General features: G+C 52.5%; 1 protein-coding gene across 9 annotated transcripts in view; it reads left to right on the forward strand.

The window, feature by feature from the left end:
- Positions 1–6449, forward strand: part of GLCE (glucuronic acid epimerase) — a 55627-nt gene extending 49178 nt beyond the window's left edge. For 8 of the 9 annotated variants that reach the window (XM_056346258.1, XM_056346263.1, XM_056346262.1 and 5 more), the window contains one exon: positions 2536–6449. In XM_056346258.1, coding sequence (XP_056202233.1) covers positions 2536–3560 — 1025 coding nt within the window. In that variant the 3' untranslated portion in view covers positions 3561–6449. The remainder of the gene's footprint in view (positions 1–2535) is intronic. The other variant, XM_056346259.1, reaches the window with a different exon arrangement.
- Positions 6450–14088: the final 7639 nt, after the last annotated feature.

A 14088-nucleotide genomic window follows, 5' to 3' on the forward strand; every position in this document is an offset into this window, starting at 1 on the left:
CACCTGAGAATGTCAGCTCGTTTCTGTGTCTCTGGAGTTTTTCTTTTCTTCTGTTTTCTCTCCATCACTGCTTTTTCAACACTATTTTAATGAAAAAATGGGTGGCTGTGTGCACGGAGGGCAGCGAGAAGCTACAGTCACGTTTCCTGAGCCTTTCAGCTTTTGTCTCAAAATAGAAGAAAAAAAAAAAAAACCACCAAAAAAACCCCACAAAAATGGAGCCAGTTGTGAAGCCTGGGAAATAGCGCTGACGTGTGATAAGCAGATGTTGACAGATGATAGATAAGGTCTATTTTCAGCCTGGAGCAAGCGTAGCACGTGCTGCTCTCCGGTTGGACCCAGGATCTCTCTCTTCATTGGGATGCAACTATTTTTGCAACATTTGAGCTCTTGGTTCTGGTTAACCCAAGTTGCCTTAAACAAGGCGGCAGCAAGGGAGAGCAGCTGCCCTCGTGCTGCGTCAGTGTTTGCGGGGGGCTGGGGGAGGACGGTGAAGGTCTGGGGCGGGATACGGGCACTCTCCTTCACCTGCAGATGTGCAAGATGCATTTTGTTGCCGTCTCTTCAATTTACCGTGTTCTGTTTTGTACTTAGCAGGGAAATTCATTATTTTATGCAAGAGTTTCCTTTGTGCTAGGACAGAGTCATTAATAAGGACGTAATGTATTTTTCCTCAATCAATACCCATTAGAATTAATGAGTCCCTTACTTAAAAAGACAATGAAGTAATTTTCAGTTGGCACCTTAGGCTTGGGTCTCTAGGGAAAAAAATGTTGAACAGTCTTGTGTCTTTGTAGTAGATAAATACGGGGAGAGGAAAGGCTAAAAGATCTGTTATGTATTCTCTCCTCATCCTTTATTGATGGCAGAGTAATCTGCGGGGCTCGAAGGCCATGGTATGCATCCAGTCGTCTTCGATGGCCTTAAGTAATGGATTTATAGGCGCTTAAGGCAGCGCAAACGATGGGTAGCCTTTAGTTCTCCTTTGCTTCTTAAAACTCTTTTTTTTTTTTTTTTTTTTCCCCTCTATTATAATTTGCTTCGTTATCTCACAAGCATTTATTTACCAGGAGCTGTAGAACTTCCTTGACAGGAATTGCAAGTGGGGTTTTTTAATTAGATTTTTCACAGGAGCAAAATTTTGTGTACCAGAGCGCGGGGTTTCTTCTCCCAAAGCGCAGATACTGATCTCCAAAACTCAAAGGAGTGAAGCTTTTACTTTAAAATACTGGAAAACATGACATTCAGTCTAAATAATAGGTACTGTACGATGGCACCTTCCAACACAAGATGTTCCAAAATGCCATAGATTCGTTTGGGAGATGGGGAGAAGCCCCTGCTGTGCAGAAGCAGCTGACCCAGCCCGATGGTTGCACGTAGAAACGTTTATGGGATATTTCACACATCGAGAAGTAGCAGAAAGGAAACAATGGCCTCGCACGGGAGAATTTTATTCTATGGAAAGCCGTTAATTTAAGATGACTGTCTTTAAGTGTTTATCATCCCTCTGTGCCTTCAAAGCTACAGGATTTGCCCACAGCCTTACAAACTAATTAGCCCTTTGATCTTCTAGCATAGGTTGTTTGGGGAGAAGTTGATTTTACATTTTAAAATCTAGCTTGCGAGAGGACACTGGATTTTATTATGTGGTATTGCCTAGGAGCTTTATTTAAATTTTTTTGTAATTAAAGTGGGTTTTGCCAATGGAGAGGTTAATAAATACTTTAACATGTTAGTCTTTCTATAGTCTTTCCTTCCCTCCCCCCAAAATAAACAGCGCAGTGGTTTTTGGAACTGCCAGGTTGTGAAAGAAAAAAGTTGGATATTTAAATATTAGTCCCGGGGGGATCCTAAATATCTGCTTCTCGGCACTCCCAGCCTTTCTTTTCTTTTTTTTTTTTTTTCTTTTTTTTCCTTTTCCTGAAAGCAGAGCTTTATTCAGAAGTACGACTCCTCCAGTGATGCCACGTTTTTGGTGTCTTTTCTGCCAAGTGAAATTTTCAGTTTGGAACAAAAAGGGGGTTGTCGGTTTACGTTTTGTATTACAGAAGAGGAAAATCCCGCAGCACCTACATCCTTGCAGCTTGGCTGCTGTGCCCCATCCCATAGGAAAAGTCCGGCTCTGCCTGCCCCGTATCCCAGCGGCAGTGAGCCCCCCATGCTGGCGGCCCTTTCCCTTACCCTTGCACTCCTCCATCGACCAGGTACCAGAAGCACCTGATAAAGGGATCGATGGAGCCCCTGGCACTTCAGCTCCGCAGCGAAGTGCTGCGGTGCGTTAATGTAAGATGCGAACGAGTTCTCCCCGGTGCTGCGGGAGCCGGCCTTCACTCGCAGATTTACTTTTGTGCTTAATTAAATAATATATGATAGTGTGCAGAAAAAAATGATTCAATTATTGATGGGCTGCCCTAAAAGCTTTTGGATCCTGCCTGGTAAGAGGGTTTACCTCTGGAAGCTGCATTTCATCGCTTAAATGTTTTGGAGAAGTGAGCGCTTTACCACTGAACAAGGCTTTTCTGATTTGTTTTGCAGAAAATACTGAGGGGGTATCTCTGCAGCTTGGGAACGCCCGAGATTTTATTATTTCTTTTGATCTCAAATTTGTAACAAACGGTAGCATTTCTGTGGTTCTTGAGACGACAGAGAAGAACCAGCTCTTCACCGTGCACTACATCTCCAACACCCAGCTCATCGCTTTTAAGGACCGAGACATCTACTACGGCATCGGTCCCAGGACTAGCTGGAGCACCCTCACCAGAGACCTGGTGACCGACCTGCGGAAAGGTGTTGGCCTCTCCAACACAAAAGCCGTGAAGCAGACCAAAATCATGCCCAAGAGAGTGGTGAGGCTGGTAGCGAAGGGAAGAGGCTTCCTCGATAACGTCACCATCTCCGCCACTGCTCACATGGCGGCTTTTTTTGCTGCCAGTAACTGGCTGGTGAGGAACCAGGACGAGAGGGGCGGCTGGCCCATCATGGTGACGAGGAAGCTGGGGGAAGGCTTTAAGTCCTTGGACCCGGGCTGGTACTCGGCCATGGCGCAAGGACAGGCCATCTCGACGCTGGTGCGGGCGTACCTGCTGACGAAGGACCACGCGTTCCTCAGCTCGGCTCTGCGGGCCACGGCGCCGTACAAGCTGCTGTCGGAGCAGCGCGGGGTGAAAGCCGTCTTCATGAACCGGCACGACTGGTACGAGGAGTACCCGACCTCGCCCAGCTCCTTCGTGCTCAACGGTTTCATGTACTCCTTAATCGGGCTGTATGATTTAAAGGAAACAGCTGGGGAGAAGCTGGGGAAGGAGGCGCGGGTCCTCTACGAGCGCGGCATGGAGTCCCTGAAGGCCATGCTTCCCCTCTACGACACCGGCTCAGGGACCATCTACGACCTTCGGCACTTCATGCTCGGCACCGCTCCCAACCTGGCCCGGTGGGACTATCACACCACCCACATCAACCAGCTCCAGCTCCTCAGCACGATAGACGAGTCCCCCATCTTCAAAGAGTTCGTCAAGAGGTGGAAGAGCTACCTGCGAGGTGGCCGGGCAAAGCACAACTAGAGCTGACAACCAAACCCCTCGGTCCTGCTGCCTCGCAGAGGTACGGTTTCAAAGGTTGCATCCTAAGTTTTTTACGGACCTTTTCAAAGAAGTGATCCTTAAAACTGATCTCCTGAAATCATTGCATTCCAGTGTGAAAACATTCGGGTCGGATGGGTACGATTCGGGAACTTCACCTGTCCTTAGTGCTCCACAGCGAAACTTTTGGCACGAAGCAAAACCCCTTTGTGCTCCTGAGTTTGAGGATGGTTTTTGGTTGGGTTGGTTGGGTGGGTTTTTTTTCCTTTTTGTAGGAAAATATTTGCAGAAGCCATACAGGTCTCTAAAGTCCAGCACTTGCCTGAAAAGTTAGTCTGTGGCCTCTTTTAAAATGGAGTTATATGTGTCTATGTTGGAACAGCATAACAGATCGTGTGGTGTAATGCCGTAAATATTTACTTGTAGCCTGGGTAGTGGACAGTGTATCTTTTTAAAGGTGTTTTGTTGGTTTTTTTTTTTAATTTGAATTCTTTTTCTTTGGGGTGAAAAATACTTTAACTTCCCCCTGCCCCCGCCCGGTTCTCTGTACGGAGATCCTTTAGCTGTACGGTTTCTTTACAGACGTGTGGACAGAAGAAATGTGGACCGCGCGCAGGCTTCAAAGTCACGTCACGTAAGCACAGCTCGGTGGGGCTCACGGACTGCACAAAGCCTGCAGCCATGCCACCCTCTGTTTGTAAAGCCCAATTTACCGTCTCCTGTCAGGTTTGCTGGTGTTGCTTCCTCCCTGGTAGCTGGAATCTTGTTGTGGAGCCCGATGTTTTGTACTGTATTTTTTATTTACACCTCAGAGGTTTCTCTAAGCTTTGGCAATTTCATTCTTTGGGAGACCTGTCTTGAATTCTGGGGTGATGCGGAGCTCATTTTGAGTAGCATGCAGGAAATTCCATTGGAAGTAGTTAACGTTTTCCTGTGGTGGTTTTCATTTTTAACCTGCTTGAGCATATCAAGTATTTTAAAAATTAAAATTACCCCAGAGGGCTTTCCAGCTCCGCCTGTGCTTTAATACCAAGTGTCACCTCTGCCTACTGTTTTACTCAGAGTGTAAGGGGTTGTTACATCTCCAGCACCGGTTTCTTGGGTGTGCTTTGTCTTCGTGGCTCTGCCAAGCGAGCAAAGGTGCCAAACACACGCGTCTAAACCCCAACACTGTCACCGTCCTGTTGTAATGCAGAAGAAACCAGGCGACTTCTTTTTCCTGTTTATCGGTCCTGTACAGCCACCGTCAGTCCGCCTGCTTGGCGTGTGGCATCCGGGGTGGTCCAGAAATGTAAATCCAACCGATTCCATCATTAGATCGGGGTGTTTTATTTGGTAGCGTAGCAAATGCTGGGCTGTCAGCTGTGCTGAGGCATGCTGGCGTTTGCTGCAGGAGTCCCAGGCTCGAAAGCTCCCGACGTACGCCGGCATGGGAAGGACACGTATTGGCTTTGGGGTTTTTCCACTCATCCTATTACATGTTGTACATGTAAGTGGGGGTTAAGCTTAAGATGTTCATACTGAGGATGAAGTTCATTCGAATCACAAAAAGGCTGGGCACAAGGACAATATGCATCTTGATTATTTTTTTTTTTCCTCTATTTTTTGATGCTTTTTCTATTTCTCGCAGTTATTTGAAAACAACTTTTTAATTACTTGATCTTTGCAAACGCATGCTATGAACATGTCAATATGAGAAGTGGAAGTCACAGGAGAAAGTTCAATACCAAAGGTAGCAGAGGTGAATTTTTTTTTACATACATGTGTATACACACACACGCACGCACACACAAAACTCAGAAAAATGTGCTTCCTTTACAAACAACTGGTCCTTACTGCAAACACAGAAACATCTTTCTCCTGCATGTTTCCTTCATCTTTTGCCCATTTTGGATTTGGAGAATCTAGAGAGACTCTCTGGGTACTGCTCAAGAGATGGTATCGGTGCCTTACAGAGGCCACAATCTCCTTGTTTGTTTTGGTTTTTTTTAATTAATGCCAGTTAACAAATTGCAGTGTCGCTCATCTTCCAATGCTTCGTGAGAGCCAGCCCGGCAGCTGTTGGATAGGTGAGCTCAGAAGCGTAGGTTGGCCAAGCCAACGCCGTCGGTCCTGTCAGACCACCTTATCCTTGACATCTCCATTGCATTTTTGTTGGCCTTAGCACACACGTTACTTAAACCAGCCACCATCCGAGGTGGTGGAACCGAAGAGAGTTAGTGTGGGGTTTCTCCTGTTATTCTTTTTAATTGAGTTGTGCAATGGAAGAGGATTATTGGATGTTGGTGCCCATAACTCCATCAAATTCACTTAAGTTGGGGGTTTTTTGTTTGTTTTTGGTCTTCAAGCTGACAAAGATCTTAGGGATTAAGATCTGTTTAATCTTTCCATGGGGCTTACTGTACATAGACTTCATCGGAAACATAGTGCGCATGGGTATACGCAAACCAGTGACACACAAGCACAACTGTACAAGTGTGGCAGTGCTGTTTTTTCTCGGCCATCGTGCAAGACATTCACTGAAAGCTGCTAGTTTCATTCACCTTGTAATTGTACTTTTATTTTTTCTACCTTTTTTTGGTTTGTTTGTTGTTTGGTTTTTTTTACATGTGGGATATACACCATGTGTTAAATATGCAATAAATTGTTTACAGGATGCTCTTATAAAGGGTAGTCCTTTGTAAAGCTGTACAGACTTTGCAGTTTAAGCACAATGTGCACATGTTAGTTTTATATACAGCAAGACATGACTTTTTGCAGCAGGAAAGGTTCTACTATGTTTATATACAAAGTAAATGGATCAACGTTTGTGCTTAATGTAAAGCTGCTTTATAAGACTGTAAAATAAATTTTTTTATCTTAAGATAAACATGGGGCATTGTGTCTTTGTTATTTCAGTCGGTACCTTCTGCTCTACGTGTGGTTGTGGATGAAACATTCTTTTTTTTTTTTCAACAGTGAAGAGTTTTCCGATTTGAGGTAAGGACCACAGATCTATATTCTCTGCCTGCTCAAGTAAAGTTCACGCAGTATGTTGCTGGTGTGAGTTATTTCTGCTAAATGCATCTCATTTTTTTGATATTCCATTATTTTTGTTAAATAACAATTTTAAGGGCTTGGTCACTAAAAAATAGCCTAAGCAAGATGACAGGTGTTTGGCTGAGGTCGCCTGTAATGTGTAAGAAGTGCACCGCTCTCTTAATTCCTGTTTTCAGCAAAAAATTTGCAAGTCCTATCAAAATTCCCCCCAAAAAATTCTCTGGGATTGAGATCATCTTTCGAAGCCATTCCATGCCTGAAGTGATGCTTCCCACCTTGATGCAGAAGTGCCATTAGATCGGAGCTTGACGATGGAAAGTCGGTGCCTCCTTGGCTGTAAACGTGACCTGCACCCAGGATGCCACGTTTGACTTGGTCGTGGATAATTTCGCATGACTGAAACGCACAGAGCAAATCTGCAGCCGGGCAGAGCTTCAGGACTGTCTCCCAACTGCTTGAGTGAAAATATTGATTTTCATTACTTAGCAGTTTGTTAAAAACATACGAATTGAAAATAGAAGTAGATTTAAATATGTTGTCTTGGTGATGAATTTGAATGTTTGCTGCTCAGTTTGTGGTGAAAGGAGATACATTTACCATCTGCCTGGAGTGACTGATAACTCCCATGTATGCCTTGCACTTCTTGAATGTTAAATAGCTGCTTCTATACTCTACTAATCTCTTCCAAAAACGGCAGGAGCTATTTAAATGCCAAGCGCTCGGCGTTTCAGCCTATTAAACAAGGTGGAGTTCTGCAATGGTGAAGTGCAAATGTTGAAAGACATCCTGGCACTCACCAGCTTGAATCTTTAGGACAGTAAATATTTTAAGAGCTCATCTTGTTGAATTTCTCTCTCTTAGCAGCTTGCCGAGTAGTTCTCGTTGAGTTGAACTGAAGATTAAGAGGACGGAGCGCCTTGTGCCACGGTAATAACCACTAACGAGGGGAGGGTGGGAGTGGGGAGCAGAGGGGTTCTGCGCCTGCTCTCACCGCTGCTCCGGCGTTTCCCATCTCGGAGAAGAGCAGTAGATGTTCCTGCTTGCTGGTGATGTCCCTAAGGAGGCAGAGCACCTTCCCAGGGGTTGTTCAAGTTCCTTCCAACATCGCTTAAGCTGAAATGTAAAACAGGTGATCGGTTCGTTACAGCAAGGTCAGGCTTCTGGTGCTAACGGGGGGAAGAAACGAGAGTACTGGCCTGGCCTCCAGCTCCTCAGGTGCTCTCTTGCCCTCGGCGTGTGCAGGTGCTGGTACCGGGTTATGCTCTCGGTGGTGATGAAGGTGAGGTGTCTCTCTGTTGGTTTGGTTTGGTTTCCCCTCCAAAGCAAGGCTAGATTACTGTTATTTTCTAGTAGGAGAATGTTCCGTGTACAGCCTTCCTTGTGCACCATCCCGCTGTGGGTCTGTCCCTCCTCCCTCCATCCCTCGCCCCGTGTGCCTCCTGGCCCCCCTCTGTCAGCACAAACACTGCTCCAGGGAGTCGTCCCTGTTGGTAAGCGCAGTTTGATTGCCTTCCTGAGCTTAAACGATGCCGTCGCCTTAAGGCACTCCCTTCGAAATGGATTCATCACGCTTTAGTGGCTTTCTGTCACCCCGAGGAGGAAATACAAGAGACTGTGCCCTGTGCCGATGGGGGTTCCCTGCACAGCTGGGCTCCAGCGAAGGAGGCTGCAGCCTCTCTGCCCGCACTGGGAGACAGAAATGGTGCATGGACACGTTCCCCAGGCCCAGGCGCCTGTTTGCCAGCAAAATCTCAGCTGAACCCTTCTGGGTGTGCAAAGAGGCTTTTGAGGACGCTTGGGAAGGGGCTCGTGCAGGCGCTGGCATCAGCTCACGCTGAGGATGCTGTGAGGGCTCGGGGCTACGTGAGCACGGGCACGCGTGTGCACAGGGCTGGCTGCAGCCCATGGCAGGGCCATGCAGGACCCGGCTCTGCCCCCCGCCAGCTCTGCTCCCCCCCAGCGCCCCGCTTCGCTCCCCCCCAGCACCCCACCCTGCTCCCCAGCCCCTCCAGAGGGACCCTGCGGGCACTGGCCCCGGGCCAGGGGTTTCCTCCCTTCCCTGCTGTTTTCCAGGTGAGATATCGAACCGCCCTTTGCACGGTGCCCTCCAAGGAACCGAATCGGCTAGGGCCCCCCAGGCACCAAGTGGCACCTTCAGCCCCTTGTGTGCAGGAAGCATCTACAAAGACATTTCTGCAAAGCCCATTGCTGGGAAGCGGGTGGGGGAAAGAAAATCCAACTGGTATCACTTGGGTGGGGAATACTAACCCCTTAATTTGATCATAAAGAAGCCTTTTTGTTGAAATCCCGTCTTTATCCCAAGCACTCACAGGGCTTGGCTAGATCCTATCAAATGTTCTGATATTCCACTGTAGCTTTTTGTTTTCCCTGGGCCTTGTTTGCACAATCAAATGTCAGCAGAAGCAGCTGGTGGTAAATGCCGTTTCCCTGTGCCCAGGGACCGCGGGACTGGCTGCTGGGTGCTCAGCTGGGAGATGAGCTGCTTAGAGAGAATTAAATATTAATACCGAGTATTGCTCTCTGTAATGCACTGGGCCCGGCTTGCGCGGAGCAGGGCCGTATCCAGCTGTGTATCCAGCTGTGCCCGCGGGTGCCACAGGCAGGCAGACCAGTGCGTCAAGCTCCGGGGAAGGGATAGTGAGGAGGAGGAGGGTGTGAGGAAGCACTTCCCAAATGTAGGTTTGTACCTGGTGCTGGGGATGGTGAGGTAGGGCTGGGGGTGATTTTCCCTGTGGAGTCCCAGTGCTCCCGCAGGGGTCTGGCTCCTCTCCCTCCTCAGCACCCGCTTCCCTCCCCGCTCCCCCCAGCATCCCTGCTGCCGGCTGGGGCTGCCATACCCCCACGTCCTCCGAAAATGTAACCGTACCGTCAGCACTGGCACATTCCTCCATCTCACATGCCTCGTAAGCAGAATGTGTCAGCATATTCATTTTGTAATTAAAAATATTAACGAAGGCAGGCTGGAGCCAGAAACGTGTTGTGTGAGCTGGGCTGTGCCAGCAGCCAGGGCTGGCTGTGTGTGGGGGCGGAGGGGGCAGGGGGTCCCGCTCGCTGCCAGGTGGTGGGTTTGGCCAGACCCCCTTTTCCCACCCAGGCTCGGCCGCCTCAGTGCTCCCCACTTCGCTTTCCAGATGTAGGGGTCTCCACCAGGATGCAGGAGGTGGGGAATGGATGCTGGCAGAGCAGGAGGGGAGGAAGCACCGGAGCTGCTCTGCAGGGGGGCAAAGCCCACCCCACGGCTGCTGCGAGCCCCCCAGCTCCTCGGGGCGGAGAGGGAGACGATGGGCCTGGAGATGAGGGCAGAGCAGGATGGTCTCCAAGGGCGCTGCGGGGCCGCTCCCGCTCGCACAGCGGGTGCTAAGGGAGGGTCGGTCTGCTGGGGGAAAGCGAGGTGCAAAGCAGGGCCGGGGGCACCAGGAGGAGCAGCCCCAGGAGGCGTGAGACCCTCCAGCCCCTGCAGATACGCCAGCACTTATTTATAGGATTTATCTTATCATTGAAGTAGCAGCCAAGCAGGGCTGGTGACGCTTGGCTGTGGCTGGGCTCCAGGGCACCCACGGTCCCCTCCATCCCCCTATGGCACCACGGCAGCACTCCCGGCCCCCTGCCCTCCCCAGCCTGCCCCAGCACAGCAGACCCCCGGGCAGGGGAGCAAACCTGCCCCCCCCCCCCCCCCCTCCCCCAGCCATGTACAGCCTTTGTGTCCCTGCCAGAGACAGAGCTGATGTTCAGGGGGATTTGGATGAATTTAAAATTTTCTAAAGGTTTTGGGGTTTTGAGTGCTGGTGCAGCACCTTTCCTGGAGCATCCCCATCCTGCAGCGAAGCCCCCGTGGCTCTTGCCCAGCTTTCCCTGCCCGTCGCAGAGCAGGGAGCAGGGATGCTGCTCAGCCCGCATGTGCCGCCTGCCTTTACCCACCCTGCCCTCTCATTTGCAACCATCTCTGCCAGGCGGAGGTGTGCTGCCCGCGGGGTCGTGGCGTGCTCGGGAGCCGCTCACAGGTGCGAGTCCCGCTGGCAGCACGTGGCATTAACGCCCGCCGAAGCAGGGGCTGTGGGACACGGTTCTGCAAGTTGGGCACATCCTGAGCTCAGCTCTGCTTCGCCGTAAACTAGCACAGGGTCTGGAACAACCGATCGCCTTCATTTAGAGTAACTCCAGCTCACGACGACTAACTTTATGGCCAACTAACTCCCTTTTATGGCAGGGAAAAAAAAAACCAATTTGGATGAGCAGAATAAACAGTTGCGTTCCTATTCCGCAGTCATCACCCTGTGACTTGTCCCTTGGTGCTTGCACCACGGTCGTGTCCAGCAGCGCCAGCAGCCATGCCTGCTGCAAAGATCCTGCTGCCGGAGCGCAGGCAGAGTTGTGGTGGGAGCCCTCGTCCTCCTTGGGCGTCCACAGTGCTGAGCTGCTCTGCGCCAGGTGCTGGGGCACAGCAGGATCAGGCCCTGCAGGGCTGCGGGAGCTGGATGTGCCGGGTTGGCTCCTGGTGAGGTTTGCATTGAAGAGGCGGTGCTTGCGGTAGACCATGAATAACATGGCAAAGAATTAAATGTGTGCAATTAAACATGCGGGTTTAGGGCTAAATTAAATATTAACCAGTTCTCCCTTTGCACCTCCTGTTAGTGGCTCCGTGGTGGTGCTGTGGGGTTCGGAGGCTGCCTGGGAAGTCCCCTGGCTCCGGGAGCGGCTCCTCGCCAGGTAACTTGCCCAAGAGAGGACGGATGAGCCAGGCCCGTCCCTTTGTAGGAGAACAGGAGACCAGGCTCCCTCTGGCCACGGTGACCCCCCAGGATCTGGCACAGGGGCTCAGGACCAGCTGGTGGACCCGCTCGCTGCCGTGCTGGGCACTGTGGACCCCATTGCCCAGGAATGGTGGGGGACTGATGGGGCCACGCCACCAGGCTTTGGGCAGGGGAAGGGTGACGGCTCCGAGGATTGGCTCTGTCCATGCTGGCTCCTGGCTCTGTGGGGAGCTGTGTCCTGAGCCCCACCCACAGCACCTGCAGGGCCAGGGATGCTCCTCGGTCCGCCCAGCAATGACTTTCACCTACTCGGATGTTTCTGGGTGGGGGCAACCCTACCCGCGCTTGGTCTTCACCCCTCGACAGAAATTTTGGGAAAGGCTGCACCCAGACTCTCGAGTTAATTTGAATAATAATAAAAAAAAAAAAAAAAAGCAGAAAGAATACTTGCTCGGAGCACATTGCCGTCAACCCCGCACACGTCCGTGCCCAGCTTTGCAAGGTCAGGACTGCCTGTCCCGGCTGCTGCGGGTGCTGCAGCTTCCAGGCCTGAGGCTGGGGTGCCCAGTGGCTGCAGCGTGCCCCATGGCTGCAGCGTGCCCGTGGCTGCAGCGTGCCCCATGGCTGCATCGTGCCCGTTGCTGCAGCGTGCCCCATGGCTGCAGCGTGCCCCATGGCTGCAGCGTGCCCGTTGCTGCAGCGTGCCCCATGGCTGCAGCGTGCCCCATGGCTGCAGCGTGCCTCATGGCTGCAGCGTGCCCGTGGCTGCAACGTGCCAGTGGCTGCAGCGTGCCCCATGGCTGCAGCGTGCCCCATGGCTGCAGCGTGCCCGTGGCTGCAACGTGCCAGTGGCTGCAGCGTGCCCCGTGGCTGCAGCGTGCCCGTGGCTGCAACGTGCCGGTGGCTGCAGCGTGCCCCATGGCTGCAGCATGCCTGTGGCTGCAGCGTGCCCCATGGCTGCAGCGTGCCCCATGGCTGCAGCATGCCCGTGGCTGCAGCGTACCCATGGCTGCAGCGTGCCCCATGGCTGCAGCGTGCCCGTGGCTGCAGCGTGCCCCATGGCTGCAGCGTGCCCGTGGCTGCAGCGTGCCCCATGGCTGCAGCGTGCCCGTGGCTGCAGCGTGCCCCATGGCTGCAGCGTGCCCCATGGCTGCAGCATGCCCGTGGCTGCAGCGTACCCATGGCTGCAGCGTGCCCCATGGCTGCAGCGTGCCCGTGGCTGCAGCGTGCCCCATGGCTGCAGCGTGCCCGTGGCTGCAGCGTGCCCCATGGCTGCAGCGTGCCCCTGGCTCTCCCCAGCCTGGAGGGGCTTTACTGGTGGCACTGGGTGCGCCGCTGGGCCCCGCAGCTCCCACTGAGTCATTCGTTTTTTTGAGGGCGGATGTTTGTCTGCAGTTCAGCAAACAGAGGTTGTGTTTCTGGGGTACAGCCAGCTGGGAAAAGTCACCTTTATGCTCTTGCTGCTCAGTTGTAAGTCAAATAAAAAACGGAGGGTGATTAAAACCAGAGTGCGCTGTGCTGGCAGGTGCAGGGGGTGCAGCCCGGACCCATGCGCCACTGTGACTGAGGGTGGGATGAGTGCTGGCACCTACGGCACGGCTTCTGCTCTGCTCCCATGCATGAGGGTCAGCAGCATCCCCTGCCCCTTGGGTGGTGGCTGTCCCCAGGCTGTCCCTGGGCTGTGCAGGGGCTGCATGCTCACAGCTGCACGGGGAGGTGCAGGGCACATCTGGGGGTGGGTGTGCACATCTGCATGGGGCTGTGTCGGCACACAGCTTGGGGGATGGATGATGCGGAGGGCTGTGTGTGTGCGCAGTGCTCCCCAGGCCGTGTGGTGTTCCAGGGCTGGTGTCAGAGCAGCGGAGCCAGCACTGTCCCTATCGTGAGCCACGGGACGTCTCTGCTGGCACCGCTCAGCCACCAGTTCCCAGCAGTTGCTTGCAGGGCCCCCCAAAATCTGCACTGGGCACCCTGTCTGGGGCTTTCCCATGGGCACCCCTTGCCCACAGCATGCACCGAGAGCTGCCGTGACCCCCCTCACATCAGCAGTGCTCCCTGCACGCAGCTCACGCCCTTCTCCATCAATGACAGAGCAGGGCAGCAGGATCCGGCCAACACTCACATACCGATTTTTCATTTTTCATCCTCTGGCTTTTAACACCCTCAGTAAAAGCAGAGCTGCTGGGGAGCTGGGCTTCAGGCTGTATGCTGGGATGGAGCTTGATGCTGCTGGGGTGGATTGTGGTCAGCCCTTGGCAAACATGTGCTAGCGGCGAAGCTCGGGAAGAGTGGTTGGGATACTGAGCCCAGCATCTCTGCCTCCCCTGTTAGAACCACCCGGGCATTCGCACCGATGCAGGGCTGGATGTCCCGCTTGCACATCACCCCACAGGATTTTGGGCTGCACGGACCTTCACTGAAGGTGCAGGTGCTCCAGCAGCACCCTCCACCTCGCACTGCCTTGGTGCCGTGCCGGCAAGACCTTTACCCAGAGCACAGCTCCCTGGGGGGCAGCTGAGCCGTGCAGCTGGGAGCTTCCCCAAAGTGCCTTTTCCCAGTGCTTTGACCCCAGGAGCAAGAGCCAGCAGAAGCTCTTGGCTGATTTGTGCTCGCTGCTGGTTTCCAGGCCCCCGGGACATCCTGCTGGCTTGGTTGTACTTCAGCTCAGTTCCTATTTTGCTGCAAAAACCGTAGCTGGG

This window comes from Falco biarmicus, chromosome 7 (assembly GCF_023638135.1).
Source record: "Falco biarmicus isolate bFalBia1 chromosome 7, bFalBia1.pri, whole genome shotgun sequence".
Lineage (NCBI taxonomy): Eukaryota > Metazoa > Chordata > Aves > Falconiformes > Falconidae > Falco > Falco biarmicus.